The sequence below is a fragment of the Pempheris klunzingeri genome, chromosome 12, assembly GCF_042242105.1.
Source record: "Pempheris klunzingeri isolate RE-2024b chromosome 12, fPemKlu1.hap1, whole genome shotgun sequence".
In the NCBI taxonomy this organism is placed as follows: domain Eukaryota; kingdom Metazoa; phylum Chordata; class Actinopteri; order Acropomatiformes; family Pempheridae; genus Pempheris; species Pempheris klunzingeri.
Window position 1 is genome coordinate 16,488,426 of NC_092023.1, and position 25,658 is coordinate 16,514,083.

The 25,658-nt window shown below is 40.5% G+C and overlaps 2 protein-coding genes across 2 annotated transcripts; both read right to left on the reverse strand.

Annotated features, from left to right (window-relative positions):
• Positions 1 to 224: 224 nt before the first annotated feature.
• On the reverse strand, positions 225 to 2,871 carry LOC139210762 (protein phosphatase 1 regulatory subunit 3C-B-like). Its single transcript, XM_070840909.1, has 2 exons — positions 2,715 to 2,871; positions 225 to 2,293 (listed from the first exon to the last, which is right to left on the reverse strand). Exons 1-2 carry the CDS (start codon positions 2,726 to 2,728, stop codon positions 1,267 to 1,269), a joined length of 1,041 nt encoding a protein of 346 aa, XP_070697010.1. The 5' UTR covers positions 2,729 to 2,871; the 3' UTR covers positions 225 to 1,266.
• A 19,465-nt stretch (positions 2,872 to 22,336) lies between these two features.
• fgfbp3 (fibroblast growth factor binding protein 3) lies at positions 22,337 to 23,754 on the reverse strand. The gene is made up of 2 exons (XM_070841532.1): positions 23,480 to 23,754; positions 22,337 to 22,778 (listed from the first exon to the last, which is right to left on the reverse strand). The coding sequence occupies exons 1-2, from the start codon at positions 23,752 to 23,754 to the stop codon at positions 22,337 to 22,339; spliced, it is 717 nt and encodes a 238-aa protein (XP_070697633.1).
• Between the last annotated feature and the right edge of the window lie 1,904 nt (positions 23,755 to 25,658).

Below are 25,658 nucleotides of genomic sequence, written 5' to 3' on the forward strand. Positions count from 1 at the left end.
AGTAAACAAAAATCAAGTGAGAAATGTGAGTTGGATCCTAAACTATAGAAAAAGTATTTAAACTATCACCAGGATTGACTTTTATTTTTATCATTAGCCTGTTATGTGTATATTGAATATCATTAAATGTTTTGCATTACAACACAAAAAAGTATTAATTATAAAGACATAATGTGAAAAAACTGTCAAAATATTTTTAACAAAAGAGTCAGTAATCATGAACATTTTAGCACAAATATAGAAATTTATTTCTGAGAGGGAAATTCATGACTGACACAGTGCATGTCGGCAACACACACCTTTAAGTGAAATACAAAATGCTGGGACCCAGACCTTTCTTCATAGTGAGAAAAAATAGATTATTTCAATAAAGGAAAATCTCAACTTCAGCCACACACACTGTACACTTGTCACAGAATTGCACTTGTGAAACAGGCAAACAAAAACACTCAGTCTTTACATCATACCTTTCTTGACATACCGTAACCACTGGAATTTTCAAACTTCTTTCCTGTTGGATACAACCAATCACATGCAGAGTCTCTCTGTTGATAGCAGCTCAGTTCCTTAACAAACTTACCTCAAGATTACATCAGCCAAACATTTTTGATCAGACAAACGTGCAATACATTTACATAGAGGGAAAGAAACGGTTGCATGACTCAAATTTAAAAATGAAGGCCATTTTGAATCATGTTGAATTACTTTGTCCCCCGTAGGTGCAAAGGTTTAGTGTGCATTTTTCATTCGAAATGAATCAGCTGTTTTTCTTTTAGTAGAGAAGCATTTTGTTGCCATGCACTCCCCGTACTTTCCCTTCAATATGAAGGACTTAATCAGCTCCATTTCCACTTCTTCAGTTTACAGACATCACATTGAGAGGGACATCTCAACCAGTGCATATATAACAAATAGTCTGTATTTTAGTGGACAGGCACTCTGACAAATCACAATAACATTTTACAAAAGAGGAATTTCTGAAACATGATAGATTTCCCCCATTCATCATCCTCCTCCAACCACAGATCATCAAGTCTCTCAGGCCATATGACCACGTTACAGCGAAAAGCAGGTCAGTTGAGCACACAGTTAGGTTTCTGTCTGGTTTGTGCACTCCCTCTGCTAAAAAGCAGAGGTTGTTTGCTTCAGTTTAGTTTCTGACTGAGAGCCAGTCGAAGCTCAAACCCACAGCTGTATTTATACTGAATGCCCTGTCAGTGTTTGTTATCTTATTTCAATGCCATTTCAGCAAACATCCTGATGTTTTCACCAATAAGGCACGGCGTTATCAATCTGACCCCAGCTCTGCCACCCAGGAAAGAGTCCACTTGACATGCGTGGGCTGCCGAACTGATCAAACTCCATCTCCAGCAGCTTCACACCCCCGTTTTTGTGCTCTGAAGACTTCTTCTGCTCAGCAGAAGTTGGGGGCGTCACAGTGTTCAGATCCTCTCCATTCCAGCCGACGCGCTTGAGAACATAGTTCTTGCCATCATTATTGTCCCAGAAGGTCTGATCCTGGACTTTGAAGCAGATGCAGAACTCAATCCGGCTCTGTGGTGGGATGTAGGCAGGCAGTTCCAGGACGAATGCAAAGGTGTCGTTATCCTGGCAGCTGTACACATTGTTCATGAAAGTGCACTCGACATCAGTGAAGCTGGTCCACGAATCGAAGGTGACACGGACCTGCACTGACTTCTCAAACCCGATGTTCCGGACCTTGACAGTGCCGGTCAGCGAGCGCTCCTGCAGAGAGCAGTTCTCCAAGCAGACTGAGTGGCGAATCAGGCGGTTCCGGAAATCCAGGTAGTCAGCTGAGGGCTGTTTGAAGTCCAGTGCCAGACTGCGCACTGAGCTGATCTTTAGATCCATTTTGGCTGTGTCCAGGTCCGTCATGTCAAACTGCAGCTCTTCCGCCGTTCCCCCCCGCTTGTTTTGATATGGCTCATCATCGAACTTGGAGAAGACGTGGATAGCAGTGAGTGACATGCCCTTTGTGTCTGCGAACACCACCCTCTTCTTGCCAGCCTTGTTGTTGTCCCAGCCCACACAGGTGCCATCATCCACTGCTTTCTGCTGATTACTGAGGCAGGGCCGCAAGGGTTTGTAGAGCTGCTGGTTGTGGCTGAGGGTGGTCGACTGGTTTACCCGGTTCTTTGCCCTGTGCAGCTCCTCATAGGAGCTGAGGAAACCTCGGAGAGGAGGTGGAGAGTGGCTGATGTAGAATCTCATAGCTACGTCCATCGGCATTACTGGACCAGGCATGGCTGATGGACTGAAAGACCTGAGCACACTGAGGGAGGGGAAGAGAAAAGGGGAGGTGGCGTGAGAGGGAGGGAGAGAGAAGGAAATTGAGAGAAATTATGAGGGAGGTGGAAAGACAAAGAGACAGAGGTGGAGAAATTAGAACAGTGGCTTCAAGTATGTACCTTTTAAAGAAAGTAGTCACTTTTCTGACTTTATTATTCATTACTGCAATTGGCAAGATGCCATCACTTTCTGCACAATGACACATTCCCACCACACTAATCATGTCTCTGGTTTTATGATGGCTCAAATATGCGTGACAAATTTAAACTCTGATTGGAATCAAAATCATGCACACGAAAGTAGTGAATAGTAAAGATGTTTAACATTATCAGTGTTTCCACATGAAATGCGTCACTTTTACAAAACCCGAACCAAACTCATTCTATGATGCATATAATCCTTACCTTGCAGCACTCATGAATGAAGAAATAAACAGTTCCCAGGAGAAAAAAAGAGCTCTTCAAAAGTGTCTCTTTGACTTTTGAAATCTATAGAGCAGCTTTTCTTAAAAGTGCATGCCTTCGTCACTCCCCCTTTTCTTCCTCCTCTCTCTTGCTCTCTTCCTGCCTTTCAGTGCCGGAGGTTGCTCAGCACTCAGGGATTTCAACTGCCACATAGAGACAATTTGCATATGCAGTCATATGGTTCCTCAAACAGCCAATGAAAAGTTAGTGGATTTCCTCGCCAACCAATCAGCGTAAACTTAGCCTGGCTGCTGGCCAGCTGATAGGGGAGTGTCGCCTGCATGGGCCTCATGGTTGAGATGCTTCAGCCTGTTGCCTCAGCTGCTATTTGAGAAACACGATAGACCCCTGCTGGTATTTGACATGATCTTCAGATCACTCACTGTTGAGTGCTGTGGAACTCTCTGGATCTTCTCTGACATGACTGGGATTCCCACAACATAGTCGCTGACTCTGTAGAAAGAAAGGGGTCATCTAATCTAATTTAAACAATGACTAAACATGTTCTTGAAACAAAGCAGAGTTATTTATTTTCCCAATATTTCAGACTCTTCATTCAGCAAAGGCTTATTGAAGTTTTTATACATGATAAAGTCCATCTTGGAAAAGCAATGCTTTGTCAGCCACAGGCTGTTCTTTTCCACAGATCCATAATGTTGGTTTTCTTAACCTCTTAATAATGGTAGCTGATCACTTTGGCAAAATGTTTCATATTTCACCTTTGAAAAGAAATTTAGGCTCATACTGATGGATTAGCACACTTGTGGACCAATGAGAAGAGAAAATTTTTTTTTTAAGATCAACAGTGAGATGGCTTAAAGGGAAGAAATGCCTTTAAAAATCTGAAAAATGGACCACAGTGACATTGAGACATGTCTGGAATGAGTTTTGCCGTGTTACATAATGAGGGCGATGAGTTGATCTGATGTGATTTATCTGATGGCTTTTTAACACCTTTAAGTGTAATTGAAATAATTAATATTGCCTCTGTGAACCCTCAGGTTTTTCTTTCCCAGTCTTCGTGTCAGAAGTACGTCAACACAGATCAGACTAAAGTAAGTTTGATATGAGAGAACACTTACCAAAATATTTCCTCACCAAAAGATGTTCAGTAACACATTTTCATGCTCAAAGACTAAAACCTTCACTCTAAAATGTGGTTTCTGATTGCTTCTCTTGTTGCTGGACGTCCATACATGTAGACAGAGATGCTATTTTTAAACCTTATTTGCTTCATTGATTTTCAGGCCTGGGTTAAACATTGTCCTCAAAAACATCAAATGGAATAGTCAACTTTATTTGGAGTATGGACGCTGATTGGACAGAAATGGTTGAACTTAACTCTTCATTTGTGTACCAGAAAAGAATTCACTCAATCACCCTGTAAAATCTCAGTTGAGGGTCATCATGGCTGCACTTTTTGATCATTTGGTATCAAGGCTGAGAGTTGAAGGCCTGTTTGTGCCCCCTAGAGGCTGTGCTGCTCCAATCCAAGAGTGGAGCAAAGGGGTGTGACATGAAGGGCCGACTCTGTTGTACTCAGAGCTGTGTGCTCTTGCTATAAGTCTAATAAAATGTATTCACAGGTTGGTCAGACATCTGGTCGATCTGTATTCAGTCTCATCTCAGTTACCTGTATCTGCAGCCCCTCATTAGCTCCCCTGATTTACCCAACCAGTTTTTCTTTTGCAAATCTGAACCATAATTGAATGATTAATTGATTGAATTGGGTCTTGATTTATTGATTGGTGTTCTTTGAATTATAGGGAGATGCAGGCTGCTGTCTGACCTTTGCAAACCTTTAGGTCAGACAGCAGGAATCTGCAGGGAGACTTTAGACCCAAAATACCAAACACGCCACTTTCACATGGTCATAAAGACAACAGACGGTCTGGCTGTCCAAGGATTCAATCAATATCAACATGGCCTCAGGATTACATCATAAAAATATTTGTTTATATAGCAGCATTTACAACCAAATAAATTCAACAATCATTCATTGCCTTTCATAGTATTTTTCACCAAACAATAAAACATTTAAAAACACTGGTAACGTGTTCATATAAGACAACAAAGTAAATATTATGGTTTATAAGGGGACATATTATAGCTACAACATTTAAGTTTTCACCCAAAATGTGGGTGAAAACATAAATGTTTGTGAGGTTTGTGAAGAAATGAATGTTTGATTTTTGGCTAACATTTGGTGGACATGTGCATCAGTGGTTGATTTTGATGGTAATGCACATAGTGAGTGTTCACGTTCTTTGAGCTCTGTCATGTAGTGATCATGTGATCGTGCCAGGGTTACAAGTCTAAGATTAGTAAAACAAATGTTAAACAAAGTAAAACTAAGGTTAAACAAACTTAGTTCAGAGTGGATCCACAGCTGTGATTTTTTTTTTTTTTTTTAACTTTATTTTCCTTTTGTGAATTTCCCCTTTGGGGGATAAATAAAGGTGCATCTTGAATCTTGAATCTTGAATCTTGAATCTTGAAGGTTTGGGTGACCTCATGAGACAGAGGTTGAATCAAATGTATTGTGAAAGGGGAAAGTGACAATACATGGGAAGAGCACTGGAGTGACAACATCACAGCAATTACATGTCACTCCAAGGAGATGTTACCCCACAGTTTGTTGCAGGTTTGTGGCTGAGGCTGTTTATCAGAAACAGTGTGTCTCAATTTACAAAAAGAGAACTAATCTAAAACCAGCAAACAACTGCTGATTGTCATTCTGCAATACATCCAGCCAAAACACATACATTTAGATAAAATGGCAGAAAAAAATGCCCAATCATTATTGAAGCTGAAATGAAACAATTTTTGGAATTTTGGCTTGATACATTTAGAAAATGTTGGTAATCAAGTGATTAATTTGTTAATTAATCAACTAATTAACCAAGTAAGTGTTTCACCACAATCCTAAGGCAGGTAAATAATCAACAGGCTATAATTAATCATCAATATTTATATTATTATTTATATTATTAATCATCAATGTTTATCACAATAACAAATCTACAGTTAACAGTGAATATGTTAAAGCCAGTCAGAATAAGATAAACGTAGGTTCATTTTTGTGTTCTCTGTTGGAGTTATTCATATTTTATTTGATCTCTCTTTCTCTCTCCTGCAATTCAAATTCAGTGACCTTTGCAGGCAAACCTTGTGTACATATTGCTAAACCAGAAATTCACAAGATAAAACAGGGACGGTAAACCAGAGGCAGTAAGATCAATGTGTACAATAGTGACCCAAAAAATACAACATGTGTGTTTTGGATCATGAAAAAGTTGTGTCACACTTTTTTTCCTTGGGAATAATCTAATCTGGTCATTGACTGCAGGAAAGACCATTCCTGTGCAAACATGGCATTACATTTTCTGCCTTTTAGTATGTTTGGAAGTGTCAGTATTACAACAGAAGCCTGATTGCTCTGAACGGGACGGGAAGGTTGTGACACTTTTGGTAGCAAAGGCCGAGAGAGACAGAGAGAGAGAGAGAGAGAGAGAGAGAGAGAGAGAGGCTCTTATGTGATTTCCAGGCTGCCAGTTGGCACGGTTACTGCTCACGTAGTAACCACTCAGCCTGCAGACGAGAGAGATCAGGAGAGGATCAGGCACAGCGATTGGCTGACAGCTGTCACATGACTTGGATTTCTCTTAAAATGAAGACAGCTCTGAAGTTATGCAAGACAGAGAGTAGAGTGTAATATCAGGTATATCTCATTTTATCTTACTTTTCCCAGGTCTTTACAATGATGGTAATGAAGTCTGCTCAGTATTAGAAAGCAGTTCCTGCATGAATTGAATAATTATAGTTCAATCAGTAAAGACACAAGTGAACATGAATGTACAAGCTTTATTTTTTAAGATTTTGATGTCAGACGTGACAATTAGACATTGAATAGTTGTGAAGGGGTAGAACCCTATAAATTGAAGCCAGTTGGAGATCCCCGAAGGGGCCTCTGAATGTTACTTTGACACTGGTGGTGTTGGAGTGGTGGAGGGACTGTTATGGGAGGGGGCTTTATAATTGACACACACAGTGAGGGTGCTGAGCCCGGTGGCTGAGCCTGTCCTCAGGATGCCCTGCTGGCTGCTGTATGGTATCTGCTGCATGTCCGAATTCAGTAACAAAGTTCCACTTACCACTTTCATCTCACTTGTTTAAGACAACTCAAAGTTTTTTTTATCTTTGTCTATATTTCAACAGTTATACTATCTGTCAAGATTGGTAGGCGATTCCAACCCTTGATTGTCAAGGTAGCAAAATCTGACTTTTGAAACATACTCGCAGCTTTTCAGGGTTACGGATGACTTTTCAGGAAAACTGCTACCTTACTTAAAACTTTTTAGAATTATCTGTTAATCATTATTATTATTATAATTATTAATTATCTGTTAGGAGAATTTTCAAGGTTACTGGTTGTTTTCAGGGTTGCTGCTGACTCTACAGTTACCCACTAGTTTTTGTCCTGGGTTTTTGTTTATGTACCATTTACATGAATTGTCTATACTGATGCATTGCAGTTTGTACTGCACAGCATAATTGAGATTTTTAAAAGTTAGTCTTATTTATTTATTTTGCAGTTGGGGTCTGCAGTGTTTGCATGCTAAGCATCTGGATTTTCACAGCACCCAGAAATCAATTCCCACTGAAGGATATGCAATTATTATTTCTATCAGGACTAGAAACGATCAATTCTTGCCTTGTAGGACCGTTTTGATTCATTTTACGGAGCATTATTCAACTTTGGACTTTCAGATATTAGACCCATGGTCCATTTAATGTTTGTAGTGCTTATCAGCAAACTGCAGCCTGAATGAGGTCCCACAAGTAAATATTAGCAGCCGTAACTCAAACCTCTCATCGTCTTAGTATTGTGTTTAGGTTGGTGAGACAGAGGTTTAGGCACGTCTACAGCAATCCTACAGGTAAACATGATCCTGCATGCACCCTTTGTGCTTGAGGTTTTTTTTTTGCTGATACTTTATGAGCTATAAATGTCCATTCAGTTCCTCACATTCAGTTGACTGCAGAGAGAATCTGGGTTGCAAGCCAACCTAACATAACCCCGGACACACCCCCATGACACTGCGCAACACGTTTGTTTATTCTTATGCTTCTGGCGGTACTGGTGCAGCAATTAGCCAACTTCAGCATCTGCAGCTCCTGCCTCAGCTGAACTTAATACTGAGTGTAACTGTAGTGGACATCTCCAGTCTGACCGGAGTTTTCGTTTTCCAAACATCTGCATTCTTCTCCACCTCTTCCTCAAACATTAAATCTTTTTTTTAAATTGAAATATGTGAAAATTGTATCCTCTGATCCTCCTTCTCTTCCCTACTGCTGAACTCCTCTTGTTGATGAAACTGACTGATTTCTCCTCTTTCATTTTTCTCTTGTATTCTATGGCTTTTTTAAAATGTATTGTTTCTCATATAGGATGAAGTTTCTCTCACTATTGCTGTTATACTCGTCTCAGGTGTTTGTGATTCTAGTCTCTCTATAATTGGCTTGTTGCAGGCTGCAGGATGTTGTTGTTTCATATTATGAATCCGATGCCTGATTTTGCATTTTTGATAAACTCGCTGACGACAGTGTGATGGAATTAAACCCTTTCTTCTACGTGTGCTCACAAGTAGCACGGTCAGACAAAGAGTCAATCTGGGGAACATGAAAACACACTTGCTTTAACAAGGACTACAGAGGAGTTTGATATTCCCCAAGCAGATATTCTGTTTTGTTTATTTATGTTAGATATTGGTTTTGAAAAGAAAAGTTGGAAAAGTCATGTCTCTGAATCAGTTGACTCTCTTGGTGGACACGAGATCATTAAACATCAAAAGCAAACATGAAGTCACCTGTGATGTTGTTGTTCAGAGAATTTCCGAAGCCATCAAACCTCATTTAGTCAAACAAATCCTCAAGGTGTAATCTGTCTCTTCCAGTTAATCAACAGTCATGGAGGAGTCAGAAGGAAGCGTCAGTCCTGAAAAGCTCCAGTCGGCCAGAATAACTGAAAACACCTGTGCTGGTGTTCGGAGTCGTTAACCAGTTCAGCAGAAAATATATTGCTAAATTTTCTCACCTGTTTCACTGCACTCCTCACACACAGCTTCTTTCTCCATGATGTCAATTCTGGATCAAGTTATCATAATTGTGTGCTCCCGCATCATAAGATTATCCAGCACAACCACACATCTTACCGAGAAAGCAGCTTTCTAACTGTTGCTGACTGAGTTAATAACCACAGGCTTCAAGAAACATGACTCATAGAAAAATAAAAAGTCAACCCTTAACTGCTTGTTAGAAAGGTCTGTGCATTTAAGCTCTATTTCAAATTTTCATAAGATTTTAAGAAGATGTTGAAGATTATGGCCAGTAATCGAATTGACATTAATTTAAATTAAAATTAGTGAGGGAGAAACCAGGATGTATTCATTTAGAATGATCAGTTGTTCAACTATGTGAATTTAAAACATATTTCAGAGATCTAATGTTAAAGTCATGCACATCAAAACACCTACACTTACTGCACAGGTATCTGTAAGTGCATTTCCATCCACATGATTTTATGCCCATTTTCAATGTGTGCAAAAAAAGAGTGGAAACACTGGAACATTCAACAGTCCAAATAAGGGAAAATAAAAGATTTCACACTTGGCTGAGGTGGGAAGCTTCATGTATCAACTGAAAACAAAACGTGACAAAATGCAGTGGAAGCAGAGTGGAATAAATCATCAAGACTCCACTCCACTGAACAGAAGAGAAATGGTGGCAGGTGGAATATTAAATCTAACTTGAGCAGTGAGGAGATGCTCACACTCCTTAGATTTATACAAGACAAATAAAAATGTTTTTTTTTTCATCATGTTTTCCACATCCCAGATTACTCACATAAAAAGTAAAGGATGGTAGGACGCATTAATTCATGTTTTCTTGATGTGAAATTGGGTTCAAATTTGTGGTCCATGTGGATGTAAACCTGACTTACGTAAAGCCGTACACATAGAAATAAGCCAGTGACTCTCCAACTGTTTTTATTATTCACTCAGCACACATCACTTTAATTCCTACGTCCAAGAGTCCAAGACGGGGTTCATTGACTTTTTTTAAAAATAGCTTGGTTGCTTTTCTGTGTCACTGTTAACATTTTAAATAAAGTTAAAAGTCAAAAAAGTAATCATGCAGCTTCGGCATGCTGAGGTGTGTGTCCTTCTTTAACCCTGCAGGCTGACACATCCGAGCATTGTGGGGAAATGAGGTCAGCCCTCCACACACACACACACACACACACACACACACACACACACACACACATACACACACGTGTATGACACACATGACATGTGACACGTACGCAGTATCATTTATTGTCCATTTATACAAAGGCTCACAGTGTATGTTGGAACATTTTTAGACACACTCTTGTCCTTATGTGAGCCACATTAACATGGACACACTCTGACACACACACACACACGCAGTGTGCCACTTCAGGCTCAGCTGGTCTTGAAATAGCCCGGCGTTCGTGGCCTTACGGTAATCTCAGTGATGTTTTGAATGATGCTGCAGCTTGTGTTAACATACAGACAGCAGCATGTGCAGCTTGCACTGCAGGAAACAGTCCAGCGGTCACTTCAGCCCAACACAGGAGGACAGCACAAGGTTAACAAGACTTTCTACACACATGCTAACAGACAGGAGTGTGAGGAGGGATTTCCTTTTTATATCAAAATAAATTTAAACCTCTTGAAAGCACCACATGCTCTTTGTCTTTCCTCTGCTGCATTGTTTTGGAGCGGTCTCGTTAACACTGTTGTCCAATCACAGTGAAGCAGCATATAAAAATAGACAGATCAAAAGTGTAAACTAACAAAGACCACTCTCTAATTCAATAGAGTACTGCATGTTGGCTACTCAAATACTAAATGTTAAGCGCCACATCAGCATGTTAGCATCCAATTTTGGAACCCACTGTCTATTGTCTGACAACAATTTAGCCTCTGGGGTCAGGGGCCAATGTTTCTGGGAGCCAGTGAGACCAGGAGATATCCAGATAACGGATATCTGGGCCGGACAACATTTCAGCTAATCTCTATCATTTTTATCTGGATATGAATGCAGATATATTTTTTAACAGCTAATGAAGGCGATAGCAGATGGGGTACAGGAGAGCATTTCAACTGATGCATTCCGTCCCTGTTGATCTCTGCACTTACTGCTCAAGCATGATTGGTCAATAAGAGTCAGATTACAAATAGAAACCAGAACCCTTGCCTATAGATTCTGCCAAATTACTATTATTGTTGTCATCTTGAATATTAGGAAGACATGTTAGCATAGTGACAGTAGCACTGAGTAAACTGAATTCACTGAGCTAAGACTGATAAAGCAGCTCCTCAACGAATCTTAAATGTACGAACATGACTGTCTGAGGCCGCCTTCAGGAGAAAAACATAGTTTTGCGTCACTAATAGTAATCTAAGAAAAGTTGTATCATCCGTCCAGTGACTTTGTTTCCTGGTGTGCGGTAGTCAGAATTAGTCAGAATTCCCCTTCCCCATTTTTAACTTTTACTGATTAAGAAACACACAAGCAGAACTTGATAATATTATTAACCGATATCACAGAATCTTGGCTGAAGTGGAACAGATCAGCACTTTCTCCAATCAAGTTCTGATGTCTTTTTTTATCATTAAAAGTAATATGATAATAACAGCATGTCTTTTATGTGGCATTTTCCTTTTCATAGGGATGCAGCAACGATGCAGTGTGTAAATGTTAACCAAAACAAGTTTCCCGCAGACATAATTTTGGAAGATTGCTGTTGCCGTGCGGCTTAGCGTCACCCAATAAGACTGTGATTGGTTTAAAAAATACAAGCATACCAGAGGGGTTTTTTTCCCACTCTACCAGAATGATATTGGGTTCGTGCCAGACCCGGAAACAATGTGTGTGGCAGTTGAGACTCATGACCAGCATGACCGGTTACAGCATGACTCTCCACATTAAGGTTGTCATCAAGAAAAGGAATGTAAAATGATTTTCCGCTGAGGTAGTTTTTGTCCTTGCAGGCATACAATGCAAATTTTTCTTTGTTTGTTTGTTAGTTTTTGTTTTCTTGTAGAAGTGCACACAGAGACCAGACTCAAAACATTCAGGACTAAAGGAAAATGTTCTTTGAAGAATTAGATTCTGCAATACAAAAAGTAAATATACCAAGTTTTACTCCAGCGAGCACTCGAAATTCCATTATGTTCCCATGCAATGCAATACGTTCCCATGTCTTGATCAATTCAGGCGTACGAGATACAGTCTGTGGCCATGTTTTGATTAACTCTTGCATGAGATGAGTTTATGTACAGAGATCCAACACAACAGAGACCAGTTCTCCGCAAAATACAGTCTAGCATTTTGAGTGTTCAAACATAGTGTGTATTTTTTCTTTCTCTGTGGCCACTCCAGTTGTTTTCTCGTGAGTTGTCTTAAACTTTGGCCCCCTTGGCGTTTTATAGCATGGGTCAGATGTTTGAATAATTTTCATGATGATTATAACTTTCTTTATTGCAAACAGGACATACAAGGGTATTTATGACAGCACTTCAACACATTCACGTATATAGTGTATACTATAGTATGATTCCTCTTAGTACTTCCTATAGGCAGACCACTTGGGGGGGATGGGAGTGATGTGTGAGCTTTAAAGTAAATGAGTAGCCGTACTTGTCATTATCACACAGGTGGTGATGAGAATGAGGCCAGGATAAGTCACCTGCTCCATGTTTCAGCCTTTGGATGAGGAAAGGCAGCAACTGTGTGAAAGACCAACTTTTTTTTTAACTCACTCGCGGCTATCAGGTGGACAGTCACAGGTGATGAAATGACAGGGGAAACAACTAAACTCACTTTTTAAAATACAATTCTAAAATAAAACTTCTGTCTTTTGAGGAAAGTAAGAGTGTGGCTGCTCACCTCAGTTCCTCCCTTGTTGACCACACAAACAGTTTTCCATTCCAAGTCTTTTTATTGCACACACCTCACTGTATCTCCATTAGTTGTTGTCTCAAGTCTCACTCACACACACACACATTATGTAGTGTTTTTACTTCGCTAATTTAATGGTGACCTCTGGTGGTGTAATTCAATTCAATTCAATTCAATTTTATTTGTATAGCCCAATATCACAACAGAGTGTCTCATAGTGCTTTACAAAGTTCACTGAAATAAACAAGTGTAAGCGAACAAACAATCTAATAAAGAGTCCAGCAGTCGATGAGGCCAATGGATCAGTCCGGTGGATCAGTCCGAGGCATCACCTGCCCTTTATGACCCTCCTTCTTCGGGAAGGAAAAACTCAAAAAACCCAGTGGGAAAAGAGAAACCTCCGGGAGCACCACAGTGAAGGAGAGATCCAGCTCCCAAGGACGGACAGGCTGTAGCCTTGGACAGACGCACATCCATTGGCTGGTGGAGAACCACATCAGCGGGGCCAGGACCAGGATCCATAGGAACCAGGGAACCACATCAGCAGGACCAGGACCAGGATCCACAGGAACCAGAGAACCACATCAGCGCGACCGGGACCAGGACCCACAGGAACCAGAGAACCACATCAGCAGGGCCAGGACCAGGATCCGCAGGATCCACAGGAACCTGAGAGATGAGAAAGTACAGAAACGCTCCGGGGAAGATAGCAAGTTAGAGGCAGACATTTGGCTGACATGAGACATAACGATGGAGAGGAACAGGAGGATAGAGAATAGAGGAGCTCAGTGCACCATAGGAGTCCCCCGGCAGTCTGAGCCTATAGCAGCATAACTAGGGGCTGGTCTAAGGCCTGATCCAGCCCTTAAATATATGCTTTGTCAAAAAGGAAGGTTTTTAGTCTACTCTTAAATGTAGAGAGGGTGTCTGCCCCCCGAACCCAAACTGGAAGGAGGTTCCACAGGAGAGGAGCCTGATAGCTGAAGGCTCTGCCTCCTGAACTACTTTTGGAGACTTTGGGAACCACCAGTAGACCTGCATTCTGGGAGCGCAGTGCTCTAGTGGGGTAGTACGGTACTATAAGCTCTTTAAGATATGATGGGGCCTGACCCTTAAGAGCCTTGTAGGTGAGGAGAAGGATTTTAAACTCTATTCTAGATTTTACTGGAAGCCAATGAAGAGAAGCCAGTACAGGAGAAATATGATCTCTTCTCTTAGTTCTCATCAGAACACGAGCAGCAGCGTTCTGGACCAGCTGGAGAGTCTTTAACGACTTATTGGGGCAGCCTGATAATAAAGAGTTACAATAGTCCAACCTAGAAGTGACAAATGCATGGACCAATTTTTCTGCATCATCAGTGGATATGATGGGCCTGATTTTGGCAATATTACGTAGATAATCTTGGGTAGTCGTGTCTGTTGTTGTGAAAAATGCACATTGAAAAAAGAAAATCAACTCAGAATCATGACATTTGGACTGTGTATTTGTTGTGTATGTTTAGCATTTCGTCATACTAGATTCTAAGTTTTCATCAACATATATAAAGATGCTCAAATCTCTGTTATTTAAGTTACATGTCAATTCTGTATCTTACCACAGTAAGAATTTCCTTCATTCATATCTGGTAGATATCACGGCTTTGTTGTAGATGTACTGAATTGGACTGACATTTTGTAATCATGAACATTTACCAGCAGAGAGCAGCAGAAAGCTGCTGAACTCAGGATCCAAACTGATGCAGCTGTGTGAACATTTAAACCAAGGTTGAAATATGACAAGTATGAGCCAAGGAGGGTGCAACGATTAGTCTTTCCATTCACAATGGAATGCAGCAGTAGATTTCATAGATGAAAACATGTTGAAGAGAGAGAAGATCTGTGATGCCAGCTGCTGTTGTGTTTAGCTGCAGAAGAAAGGCTGTAGATGTTGGTCCTCTTATGGGCGACACACAGACACACAGACAGACCATGAATGGCATCACAAAGGCCTTTAACACTTGAAAGTCTCATCCTATTGGATGACTTTAAACTTTTAATTTTGCCCATTTTAGAGGTACTTATAAGAGAATACAATCTTCAATTTAGTATGTCTTTAAAGGCAGGGTATGCAACTTATTCTAGGAACTTTTTTGTTGAAATTCTCATAACAGTGCAACAGCACTCTGTAAGTCAAGTGGTTTGACAAAAACAAAAGAAAAAATTTGGTGTCTGTGGATCTCTCGTATAATGAGCATTTCCAATTTGAGACGACCTACCTGTGTACCTACATACCTGTCTATCTGCGTATGAGTGGAGTCTTCTACAAGGCTAAGCAGACTTATTGCTAAAGTTAGCCAGCTAGTTGCACCGAGATGGCTAAGAAAGTGCAGCAAAATTTGTACTGCAGTTATCCAGCACAAAGCACATCCACACTGAGCCAAAGAACGAGAGGGACGCAATGGTACCATGACAGACTCTTGTTTAGCGAGCTAACCTGTTAGCATGATGGCTAGTTTGTTTGTGTTTACATGATTGTGGCATTTACCAGTATGCCTAACAGTAACAGTGAAACGAAGAGAAGCGGTTGTGTACAAAACAAAGGAGACATCGAGCCATGGCAGGGACCGAGGCCGGTCTTCTCATCACTATCCTGAAGCCAGCAGCTTTGGAGGGAGGAAGGGGGTGGAAAATCTAACCACTCTTGCTCGTTTCTTCAGTGTTACCTTTTACGATGGACACAATCTGTTCCTAACTTTAACCAACTACTTTTTGTCCAAATCTTAAACCATAAACCTTAAACCATAAACATGACAGATAAGCAAATGTCCATAAAAGTTATATTCATAAACTCCCATATGTTGCAGTTTTTGGTGCTGGTGCAGAAACTGTCCTCGGATCAGAAAACACTCACACATGGAGTGGTTTTTAAAGAGATGACAAATTCCAGATTGTTTGTGCTAAAGTTGAAGGACTGTTAAAATAGTCACATGCAGACTAAAACAATGCGAATAAAGTCAAGATTGAGACTTGTTTATCTTGACAATTGCAATGAAGCTTCTGATCAGCTGGTGTTCTCATTCAAACTTTATGTGTAAATATTGTCTTTGTGAAAGCTGATAAGCTCAAAAAGATTATTCTGCTGGTGGAACGTTTGGTGGCAGAGGCTGTGGTTCAAATCCTATCTGAAGTTTTAAAAATGGAGTCCAACCAAAAGACACAAAGCTGTTGTACAACTGTGGAAATACTATTTTTGACTGCTAGACAACAAATTTGTGTCTTTAAGATTCTCAAGGGCTTTTTCCCAACTTTTTTTTGGTGACTTCATCTGCGGCTCGGTGGAACCTTGGATTTGCTTGGCAGATTGCTTGGTGTCCACAATGACTAAAGAGAGGAAAAATGAAGATGGTAGAGAAAAGCTGAGGAATAAAAGCTGAGCTGAGAGCTGCCAGACCCTCGCTGTGCCTGAGTCCTCACAGGCAGACAGCCAGCGTCCAACATGGGGGGTCTTTAGTGTCCGAATCTATAGAGAATCTAGCCCATGCTGCCCCTGCTGCGTGTGTGTGTGTCTATGCATGTGTGTTTGTTGTACAAGAAGAATCAGGCCACCGTGGAGATGTGAAGTGGGAGAGGTGATTATGATGTGGGTATCAGGACCCGGGATGTGAAAAGCCTGTAATAACAACAGGCAATTCACCTGATCACTTTCCACCTGTTTTGCTCTTATGAGTGACCTTTGGATTTTCTCTGTCTAATACACTAGCATGTACTGTGGTAGTCCAGCAGACAGTCTAAACTACATCATAAATACTGGTGTGGAAAGAGGAGAGTGAGCCAAGAGCAAAGAAAACCCAGTGAAATGGTTCAGAGAGACAAACTGAGTGTGGTACACTTCAACATGACTTGCTACTACACACACATGGGTGACAAATTAAATAAAGAACCTGAATGCATGAGTGGAGAACAAAAGAAGCTCAGATGGCTCCATACAGGGCACATGGACTCACTAAATGGTTTGATTGCTATGCAGATGATGTAAATCTTATGCTATAGAAGAGCAAAAGAGATGATTTTGTTAGTCATGACAATCGCAGTTTGTGGAAAGTGTAAGACTGAAAATACGTAATTGATAGACTGCACACACCCAAACATTGCATAAGTGGCAGCAAGCTACCCAGAGCCACTAAAGCTGCGACGTGTGTGTGTGTATGTGTTTGGTATCAGGATGCAGTCACAGCAGCAGGTAGAGGGTTCTACACGTTCTTTAGCTTCCCGGCTAATAAAAGGACCAGGAGTCGCTGAATTAAACACATCAGGTAGGATAACGTTATATTAGTGCATGGAGCGCCGCTGAGTTATCTAGCTAGCTAGCAGGTGACGTATGTCCAAGACGAGAGGTTGTATGTCACTGGGTGGTTTCACACAAAACTACCTAAACTTCACCATCTTTACGACAAACTGCGGCTTACTTGACTTGCAAAATTATCTTTTTGATTAATAAGTACAATATGTATAATTCATGCTGAAATTCAAACAGGATCAAATATTTATTTGTCTCTTGCCATTGACTACTGTAGTGTTCTCGTGCAGTGTGTTGAAACTCTGACTAAACACCAAGTTAAACCGGAGCTAATGAAGACAGAGCCGTAGTGAGGTTGACCATTTACTGTCACACTTCCTCATTAACATGCCGGTGAAAACTGTGAAAACGACAATACAAAATATTCAGCATCTGTGTTTTTAACTTAATATCACATTGTAAGTGACTTCAAACATGAAATTACATCACTGTATGCACTTTGGGTAATAGTCACGCTGGCTACTAGCATGCTTTTTTGCTTGTAAATAAATCTTTTTAAAATATCTTTTTTAACAAAGTATCATTATTTATATTCTTAACATCCTTAACATTAAATATATGAACTTACGACATTACCTCTATGATGAATTTTAGCAGTTCCAGTGGATTACATTCAGAGCATGTTCAACATGTCTGCCTTGCTTTCTGAAGAACCAGGAAGGTAAACAGGAAGTTACCTGACAGGAAGGGACCTTTTAGCATTTAACATATTCTTTTACTTAGCAAATGAATGGTTCAAAAGACACACTCCATGAAAAAAATGAAACAAATGCCTTAGTGGCAGCACAACTACTATATGTATTATTTCAAAATAATGTCCCATGGGGCCCATCAGTAGGGGCAGGATCCGCCTCTCTACAGCTGTTGCAGTCCCTGGCTCTCTGCATTGTAAAGGATCACTGTGAAGGAGCACTGAAGCTGTGCTGGGGGAGTATGGTGCAACAGCACCTCTTAGTCAGACACTCAATGTTCATGTTTCTTGTCATTTGGGACCTATCTGAATATTCTTTTGTAGCAGGCGCTAAGATTTAAGAGCCAACACTGTCTCTTTGCCACGCCCGTTGATGTTCTGCCATCCACCTGACAGCTGTAAGTCCTTAATTTGGTATGATGGTAACTTAAAATTAGCCCATCTCTGTATTCGTCCTTGCAGGGAGTGAAAGGTTTAGAGCTCAGGTGTCAAACATCAACCTTGTATAAATTCAGCATTTGGATAATAACTCAGAGAGGTTGTTGATAGCTTTTACTTAGGTGTCACACAGTCATTTGCTACACACACCAAGTGCATGTTGGTCTGTGACTGTCAAGGAATTTTAGGCGCCAGCTGTAGACCACTTTTTTAGACCACTGTTCTTGATTGCATGATAAATGATGGTGTGTCGAGTTGTGCAGTCTCCAGGAAGCTCCATGGGGGTTTTGGTGTAACTTTTTGTAATATAGTGTCTCTAGTGGTTATGCATTGTACATTTCCAGGTTATTTTTGTGAGTTTATGGTTTGTTACATATACACTTATCTTTCTTTACAATTATCTTTGTTTTCATGGGGTTTTTTTTGTGGTTTTTTTCAATAATTATTGTGTTAAGACCTGCAACAAACGAAAAGCACATGAGCTGTTCTTTAAAGGATTCAGTGGTGTTTGCACTCTGTTAAAATGACCAGTTGCAAATGTGGCCATAAGTAAAATTAAAGCTACATGAACTCCTGGAGTAATTGTGTAATGTATGGCCTGTATGGCAACTAATTCCATGGGCTACATTAGGATGAACGCTTGAATGAATGAAGGTATGGATTGATGAATGGATGCAGAAGTGGAAGAAATGTATGATCACCACTTCTAACCAAGCAGAACAAAAGAGCTCTTCAGGTTCACACTGTAGTTCTTTTGTTTGTGTGTGTGTGTGTGTGTGTGTGTGTGTGTGTGTGTGTGTGTGTGTGTGGGTGTGGGTGGGTGGGTGGATGTGTGCATGTCTCTGAAGTGCACGCTCACATATACATGCTTGTGCCCACAAGGTCATATGACCCCTTTTAACAAATAGCAGGCTACTCTATACATCCTGCCAAATTGCCATAGATCCCACTACAACACACACACACACACACACAAACACATACTCCACCTCTTGGGTTGCTGGCATGGTAACTACTGAGAGGTGTCCAGGCTCTCCGAATTCTTGATTCCTCCCTCTTCTTCTGTCCTTGGGAATCACTCATCCGCAAAGTTGATGTTCTATTTTTAACACGGAATAGTCCGTCCACTGACTGGAATACTGATTGGGCTCAGGAGGAACAGGATGAGTCACTGTGTCTCAACAAAAATCAACAGAGATGCTCCCAGACCTTTTCACAAGTCACAGGTACTGTCTGATCCTCCTGGTACCAGCTCCTTTAAGGCATTGATCCATCGTGGAGCTTGTGCTGTCAATGGCCCTCATTAAGAAAGCAGTCCCCAGTAAAATACTGTTATACACACACACACTCACACACGCCTTCCAGATTTTTGCTTTGGGGACATTTCTCTCACATGGTGAGGCAACATGAAGACTGCGGTTGGGTTTTTGTAGCCAACAAAAGCAGCACAATTTGTGCACATTCCTCGCACCTTCGTCGAGAGCAGCATTAGCAAGACAATAACGATGGCAGCCAGGGAGGTGGATTCAGGTTATCAGCGGGCAGACTGTCGGCCTGCAGAAGGATTGGAGGGTTATGTTCATCAGATCCCTGTGTGTGATGTCACATACCACATCTAAACAGAACATTTTTAGACACATTTGCTGAAAGATTTTCCCGCTCCTGTGATTGTCTGCCCGCCCCGATTGTTTCCACCTGTGCTCCCTTCCCTGGTGTATATATTGTCTGCGTTTTCTCTCCAGTGCCAGATTGTCTTGTGTCTGTTTGTAGAGCGTTCCAGCAATTTAAGTCAGTGTTAATACCTTGTTGAGAGTTTTTGAGTCTAGCCAGGTAGTATTTATAGTAAGTATTTTTGATCATGCCTGGTGCCTTGTCTTTGCTGTTCTTGTATAACAATAAACTGCACCTTTTTACCATCTGTTTGCCTCGTGTCGAGCATTCCTGGGTTTGCTTCTGGTCGTAACAAGCAGGAGAAAAATAGGGAGGATGGTCTTTGAAGACACACATAAGGGACACATTTATGTTGAAAAGACATTAAAAACTGCACTTTACATAATATCTCCTTTAACTTCTGAGAGACAGGGTTGCCTATGGAGTGCTATGGAGTCCTAAACCACACCAAAAGGTGCCCTTTGTGAGAGAGAAGTGTGTCGAATGGACATGGACAACTGTCAGTCACAGAGTAAAAAGTTTGGAGTTTTGGTGATCCAAACGACCACCCTAACCTCCTCCCTCTGTAGACTTTGTAGCTCTAAAACATGGTCACATTCTTCCCTCCTTTGCTGCTGATATTATGATAGGATGCTCCAGTCTCAAGAGGCTGAAAATGAAGTGCTATGTGACTTTCATGTGTCTGCAGTATATTTAGAATATGAAACAGTGCTGTTGTTGCTGTATCTGCACACAAGTTGAGTTTCACACTGCCGTAGGTGACTGAATGCCTTATTGATCTATTTTGTGGCAAACAAGTCTTCCTTAAACTTGGAAGCTGTTGATCTTTATCTGAATATTTGGGAGGGTTTTTTTTCCAGTTGACAGAACACAACAGAATTGTTTACAGCAGCACAAATTGGTGGAAGATATAAAGTTCAGCTGCAGTAAGTGACCTTTCATTTTTCATTTCCTCCCTTTCCTCCTGTTTCTGTTGCCTTTTCTCTATTCTTTACTACTATGCTGCAAAACTGCATCAGTGTGAACAGATCAGTAAAGTGGATAACAAGAAAGATGGATGAGGATGAATCAATGTGAGACAGAAAGAGAGACAAAAAGTGGAAAAAAGGAATAGAGGACACATTAGGTCATTAGGTGATTATCTCTGCTTGGTGTAAGCATGAAGGGGATTATGAGTTTGGGTGTGTGTGTGTGTGTCTGTCCATCTGTCTGTCTGTCTGTCTGTCAACAGCTAATCTCGTAGGCTACTGAACCCATCAGCCTAATATATTTTTTGTGATTATTCATGCCTGAATGCCGAACAACTTGAATTTTAATTTTGAAAAACCTGTTTTATTGACTACTGACTCCTCTTAATCAGACAGTCGAGGCCACAAATGATCAACATCAACACCACGTCCCTTCTCCTGTACAAACAAGGCAGATTCTTTTAATGGCATTTGATGATTTCTTGGATTTTGTTGTGCTCGTTAACACCATTTTTGTTAAAAGAATACAACCCTGAAAAAATCAACAGATTATTGCCATGTTACTAAGTCATAACCCTCACCTTTTTGCCTTTTCAGAATCTAACTATAAAAACTACAACTTAATATTCTCTGGTGTAACATAAATTTGGTTATTACCGCTATACCTTTCATATTACCCAATTATGTCCCCAAGTAATAAAGTGCATGCCTGAGGTGAATGTGTGAATGTGCATTTTAAGTTATATGCTAGAACTGCAAAAAGTTTTAAGCATTTTGTTTTTATTGCAGAATTCACAAAACTGTTAAAATTTCTTTAAAAAATATAAAAAATGCCACATAGATCTAACTGCCACAAATCACATCAAACAGTTACCAGATTGCTTTTACAAAGCTGTTAAACAAGGTTTATAGAAAACGTTAGTTACAAATCACATACACATCTATTCACCTATTTATCACTATCATCATCATGAGCGATGATCATTGATTGTTGTCCATCATTTTTAATTGTTAGTCAGCTCCAACATTACACAGTTCATACAGCTCAACTTCATTTTCATCTGATTTAACGTTTCTAGAGAGCAAAATAAACTACAACAAACTTTATATGACATAAAGCTAAATATGCTCAAGTAACACAAAGAAGAAACAGATTGCCAGTTTTTAATTGTTGCTCCCCTGTAACATTGCAAATTAGATACGAAGGAGTCCCATTTGTATAAAGTTAATAATTTACAAAAAACTCATATTAACAGTGTTTTGTTTTATGTCCAAATCCAAGCCAAAGTGGCTGAACCTTCACTCCAAATCTTCGATTATAATTAATTATTTGAGATTTTATATTTCTGTAGCTCAAAGTTGATAAAATCCCAAATCTTTTAAACTAAGCTAAAAAAAATCTTAATTTAGGTTTGTGAACTTGTACCATCACGTATCAAAAATGAGCTCTGCATTTCCTTCATCAACCCTCAAAAAACTTGACAAAGAACGAGCAGACAGAGTGCCATCCCTCGCTGCAGTAACTCTGCATCGGCTCCATGTCGTTCACCACGCCTTCCTCTTCAGACTCAGTTCTCTCCTCACTCTTCTTCTTCTCTTCTTCCTCCTCCTCTTTCTTCTTCCTCCTCTCTGCCTTCCCTCCGTCTGTGCTCTTACTGGCTGGCTGTCCTTTCTTCTTCCCTCCTTCCTTCCCTCCTTTCCTCTCCTCCTCTCCACTGTGCTGGGCGAGCTTCATATGAGCCTCAAGAGGAGACTTCTTGCAGGTTTTGGCCTTCAGGACTTTCTCCCCCTCGCAGGCGTTCTGCCTCTTCTTCAGCTTCCCCACCAGCTGCTTCCAGTACTGGCTGGACTTCACCCTGTAGGCCTGGCAAAGGTCTGGTTTACCAGCATAACGACACCAATACCTGCAGGAGGAGCAGAGACAAGAACAAGAACAATGAAGTTGTTTCACAAGGGAAAGTGTAAGTCACGACAGACTAGGAATTGGACAAATCACCCCAAATTGGGAGACAAAAAATTAATGTCATAAAGGTTGAAATTAGCCAAAATACATGTAAGGATAAGACCTTATCTTACAATATATTCCCTTTTTATGTCACTTCTGTTTATCTGACTTGTCCTAATGTAAATCTTCAAGGAGAGCTTCAAAACACTGCAACATGAGACCAGACATTTTGCAGTTAATTGGCAATTAAAGAAAAGTAATGATAATAAATAAGTTGACGTTTTTTCTAACGGAAAAAATTCCTTGTTAGGTTTCTAGATGACACAAAGCACCCAAGACTTTGTGACAAGTGGTTTTTAACTTTCATAATTTACCACAACATCATGTCATCTTTATATGAAGGAAACAGTCAATTGATGGGTATTAAATGTGTAGAAAAAGTTAAGAGGTGGATAGAAAAAATATATTGAGATGGTGGATGGATATCGACAAAAACAAACATTGAATATAACTCTTAACCAAAAACACAATCTTCCCCTGATCTTCTGGTGTTTTTTAACCTGAAGCTAACCATGCACAGCACGTGAACCACGAGAGCACGAGACATGTTTGAGTTTTATAGCAATGACTGTTATATCTAAATCATAAATATTCCCTCACCTCTGCTGGTGTCCCAGTGTTTCAGTGCTGCAGTTCACCAGCAGGCTCACCAGGCCTTCACCAGAGGTCTGCCATGTGCAGCGATGGCCCTCCTTGGTGGTCAGCTCTCCAGAGCCGTGCACTGAGCGGTTTCTCGGTCTCTTGGCCGGTTCAGATGACGGCGGAGGCTGGCGGGGTTTGTCTGGTTTCCCCTGACCAGGCAGGCGCTTGGCCTCGGTGAGGAAGGGAAGGCAGAGGAGGAGGAGGAAGAGGAAACTGCACGGTAGGACACTCATGGTGACTGCGAACATTAGGACACGAAAAAGTGAGACAATTTGAAAGTAATTTCATATTTTAGTTATACTTTCAATCTGAGTCACATAACAAAACAATCTGACCCAGAGGTTGGACCCGTTTACATCCTGACTTTCTGGACATTGTTCTCATTTTCTCTCAGGGGATGGTATATAAATAACATGTCATCTTTTAGCATGTCATATCTGCACGTTTTAGGCTTTTCGACTGTCACTTGATGCTGTAACCCAGTCTCATGCAAAAGCGTGTAATACACCCACCAGTCCACTGGAGGATACTGTGTAAGCGTGAGTTTGAGTGAGTTGTGTGAGTTTTGCCTCGCCTGTGTGTCAAATCTACAAGTCATGTTAACAATAATAGATATGCAATGTCCATTTACTCTTTCAAAATAAAGCTGGGTAGGGAAAATTTCAGGTCATGCACACAATTTCATTTGGTTTAGGCACATAAACTACATAGCTAGGTTTAGGAAAAGATGATGATTTGATATTACAAAAATATGTTAGTAACAGAAGTGAAGATTACATCAGTTAAATAACACAGCATTAACACTTAGTTTCACACAGACAGCGAACCCCAGTCACCTGTGTGAAAGTCCTGGGTTTTTACCCATCTGTCATCCCCAACCAACTCCACATGTTGACCTACGTGCTCTTTGTTGCTACATCCATCCTGCGGTTCATTATAATCATCATGAATTGTTGTCTCTATGAGATTTGCACGTACATTGGCATGGCGTCTCTACACGGTGCCAGTTAATAGAGATTATATTGTGTAAAATGCAAAAGAATGTGTAGTCATGATGCTAAATGTCATTAAAAAGCTGTGCTATTCAAATGCAAAATGATTTAAGAAATTGTTGTGTTATTCATACACTATTTGCTAAGACCAGAGTCCATCGCTGGCCGTCTGAATTGCTTCAGCCACTAATCTTGAAATAATTTGGACTGGAGAAGTTTTTTATGCCTTCCCCCTCAGTATCCCAGATGGACACAGGGCAGGGGTGTGAGTCTTTTCATGGGCTTATTGAAAATCAACCAAGCGTCAGAAACACTCCCCCAAGAAGAGTCCAGACCGGACATGTAGCTATCAAACAACAAGCAGGAAGGGAGGGATTCTAGAGGAGAGGATTACAGCTGAGATCACAGTTAATCATTTGCTCCTACATGTATTTCTCTTTTAGAAAAAACTTTTTCTGAGATACAAATAAAAAGGAAATACCAAAGAGTGTTCATTTATATAAATTTATGAATTCAAGATGAATTTCGATCTTGAATGATAAAATATTAAATCCAAACATGCATAAACATACTGTCAATACAACATTTATTGCTGCAGTTTAGTGCCCTGAAGTGTAGTTTGCAAAATCTGCCAACACTGACGACGAAGTATAAATAGCGGCTACTAATATCTGCCAGTTAAGCTCTCTTTTGAAGGGCAAACATAAAATGCACATTTCTTATTTGTCCGAATTTAAAATAAGTCAATAGATTTATTAAACTGATCTAAGTCAGTCTAAATGTTCAGGTTATTCTTTGTCTCAGTTTTGCCTGCAGTCTGTTTCACGGGTTAGTCGTCGTGTGTTTAATTACATGCATTTGCGCTCAATTGGGAGTGTGGATTAATGAGAGTAAAAGCATTTACATCCTGTGTACCACTGTGCCCCTGGGTCAGTGCGTAAACACTAAGCAGGTTGCTTCCCTGTACCACCATAGCCTTGTTGATGTGATGCAGTGAGAACAACAACCCCATTAATAATGTTAATGTGTTTGTGTTGTAATGAAGCAGAAAATTAAAGCAAAAGTACATTGTGCTCCAGAGCATTGAGGTGTTTCTCTTGTAGCTGAAGCCAAAGCACTTCCCGCTCAAATGAATGGGCCCTACA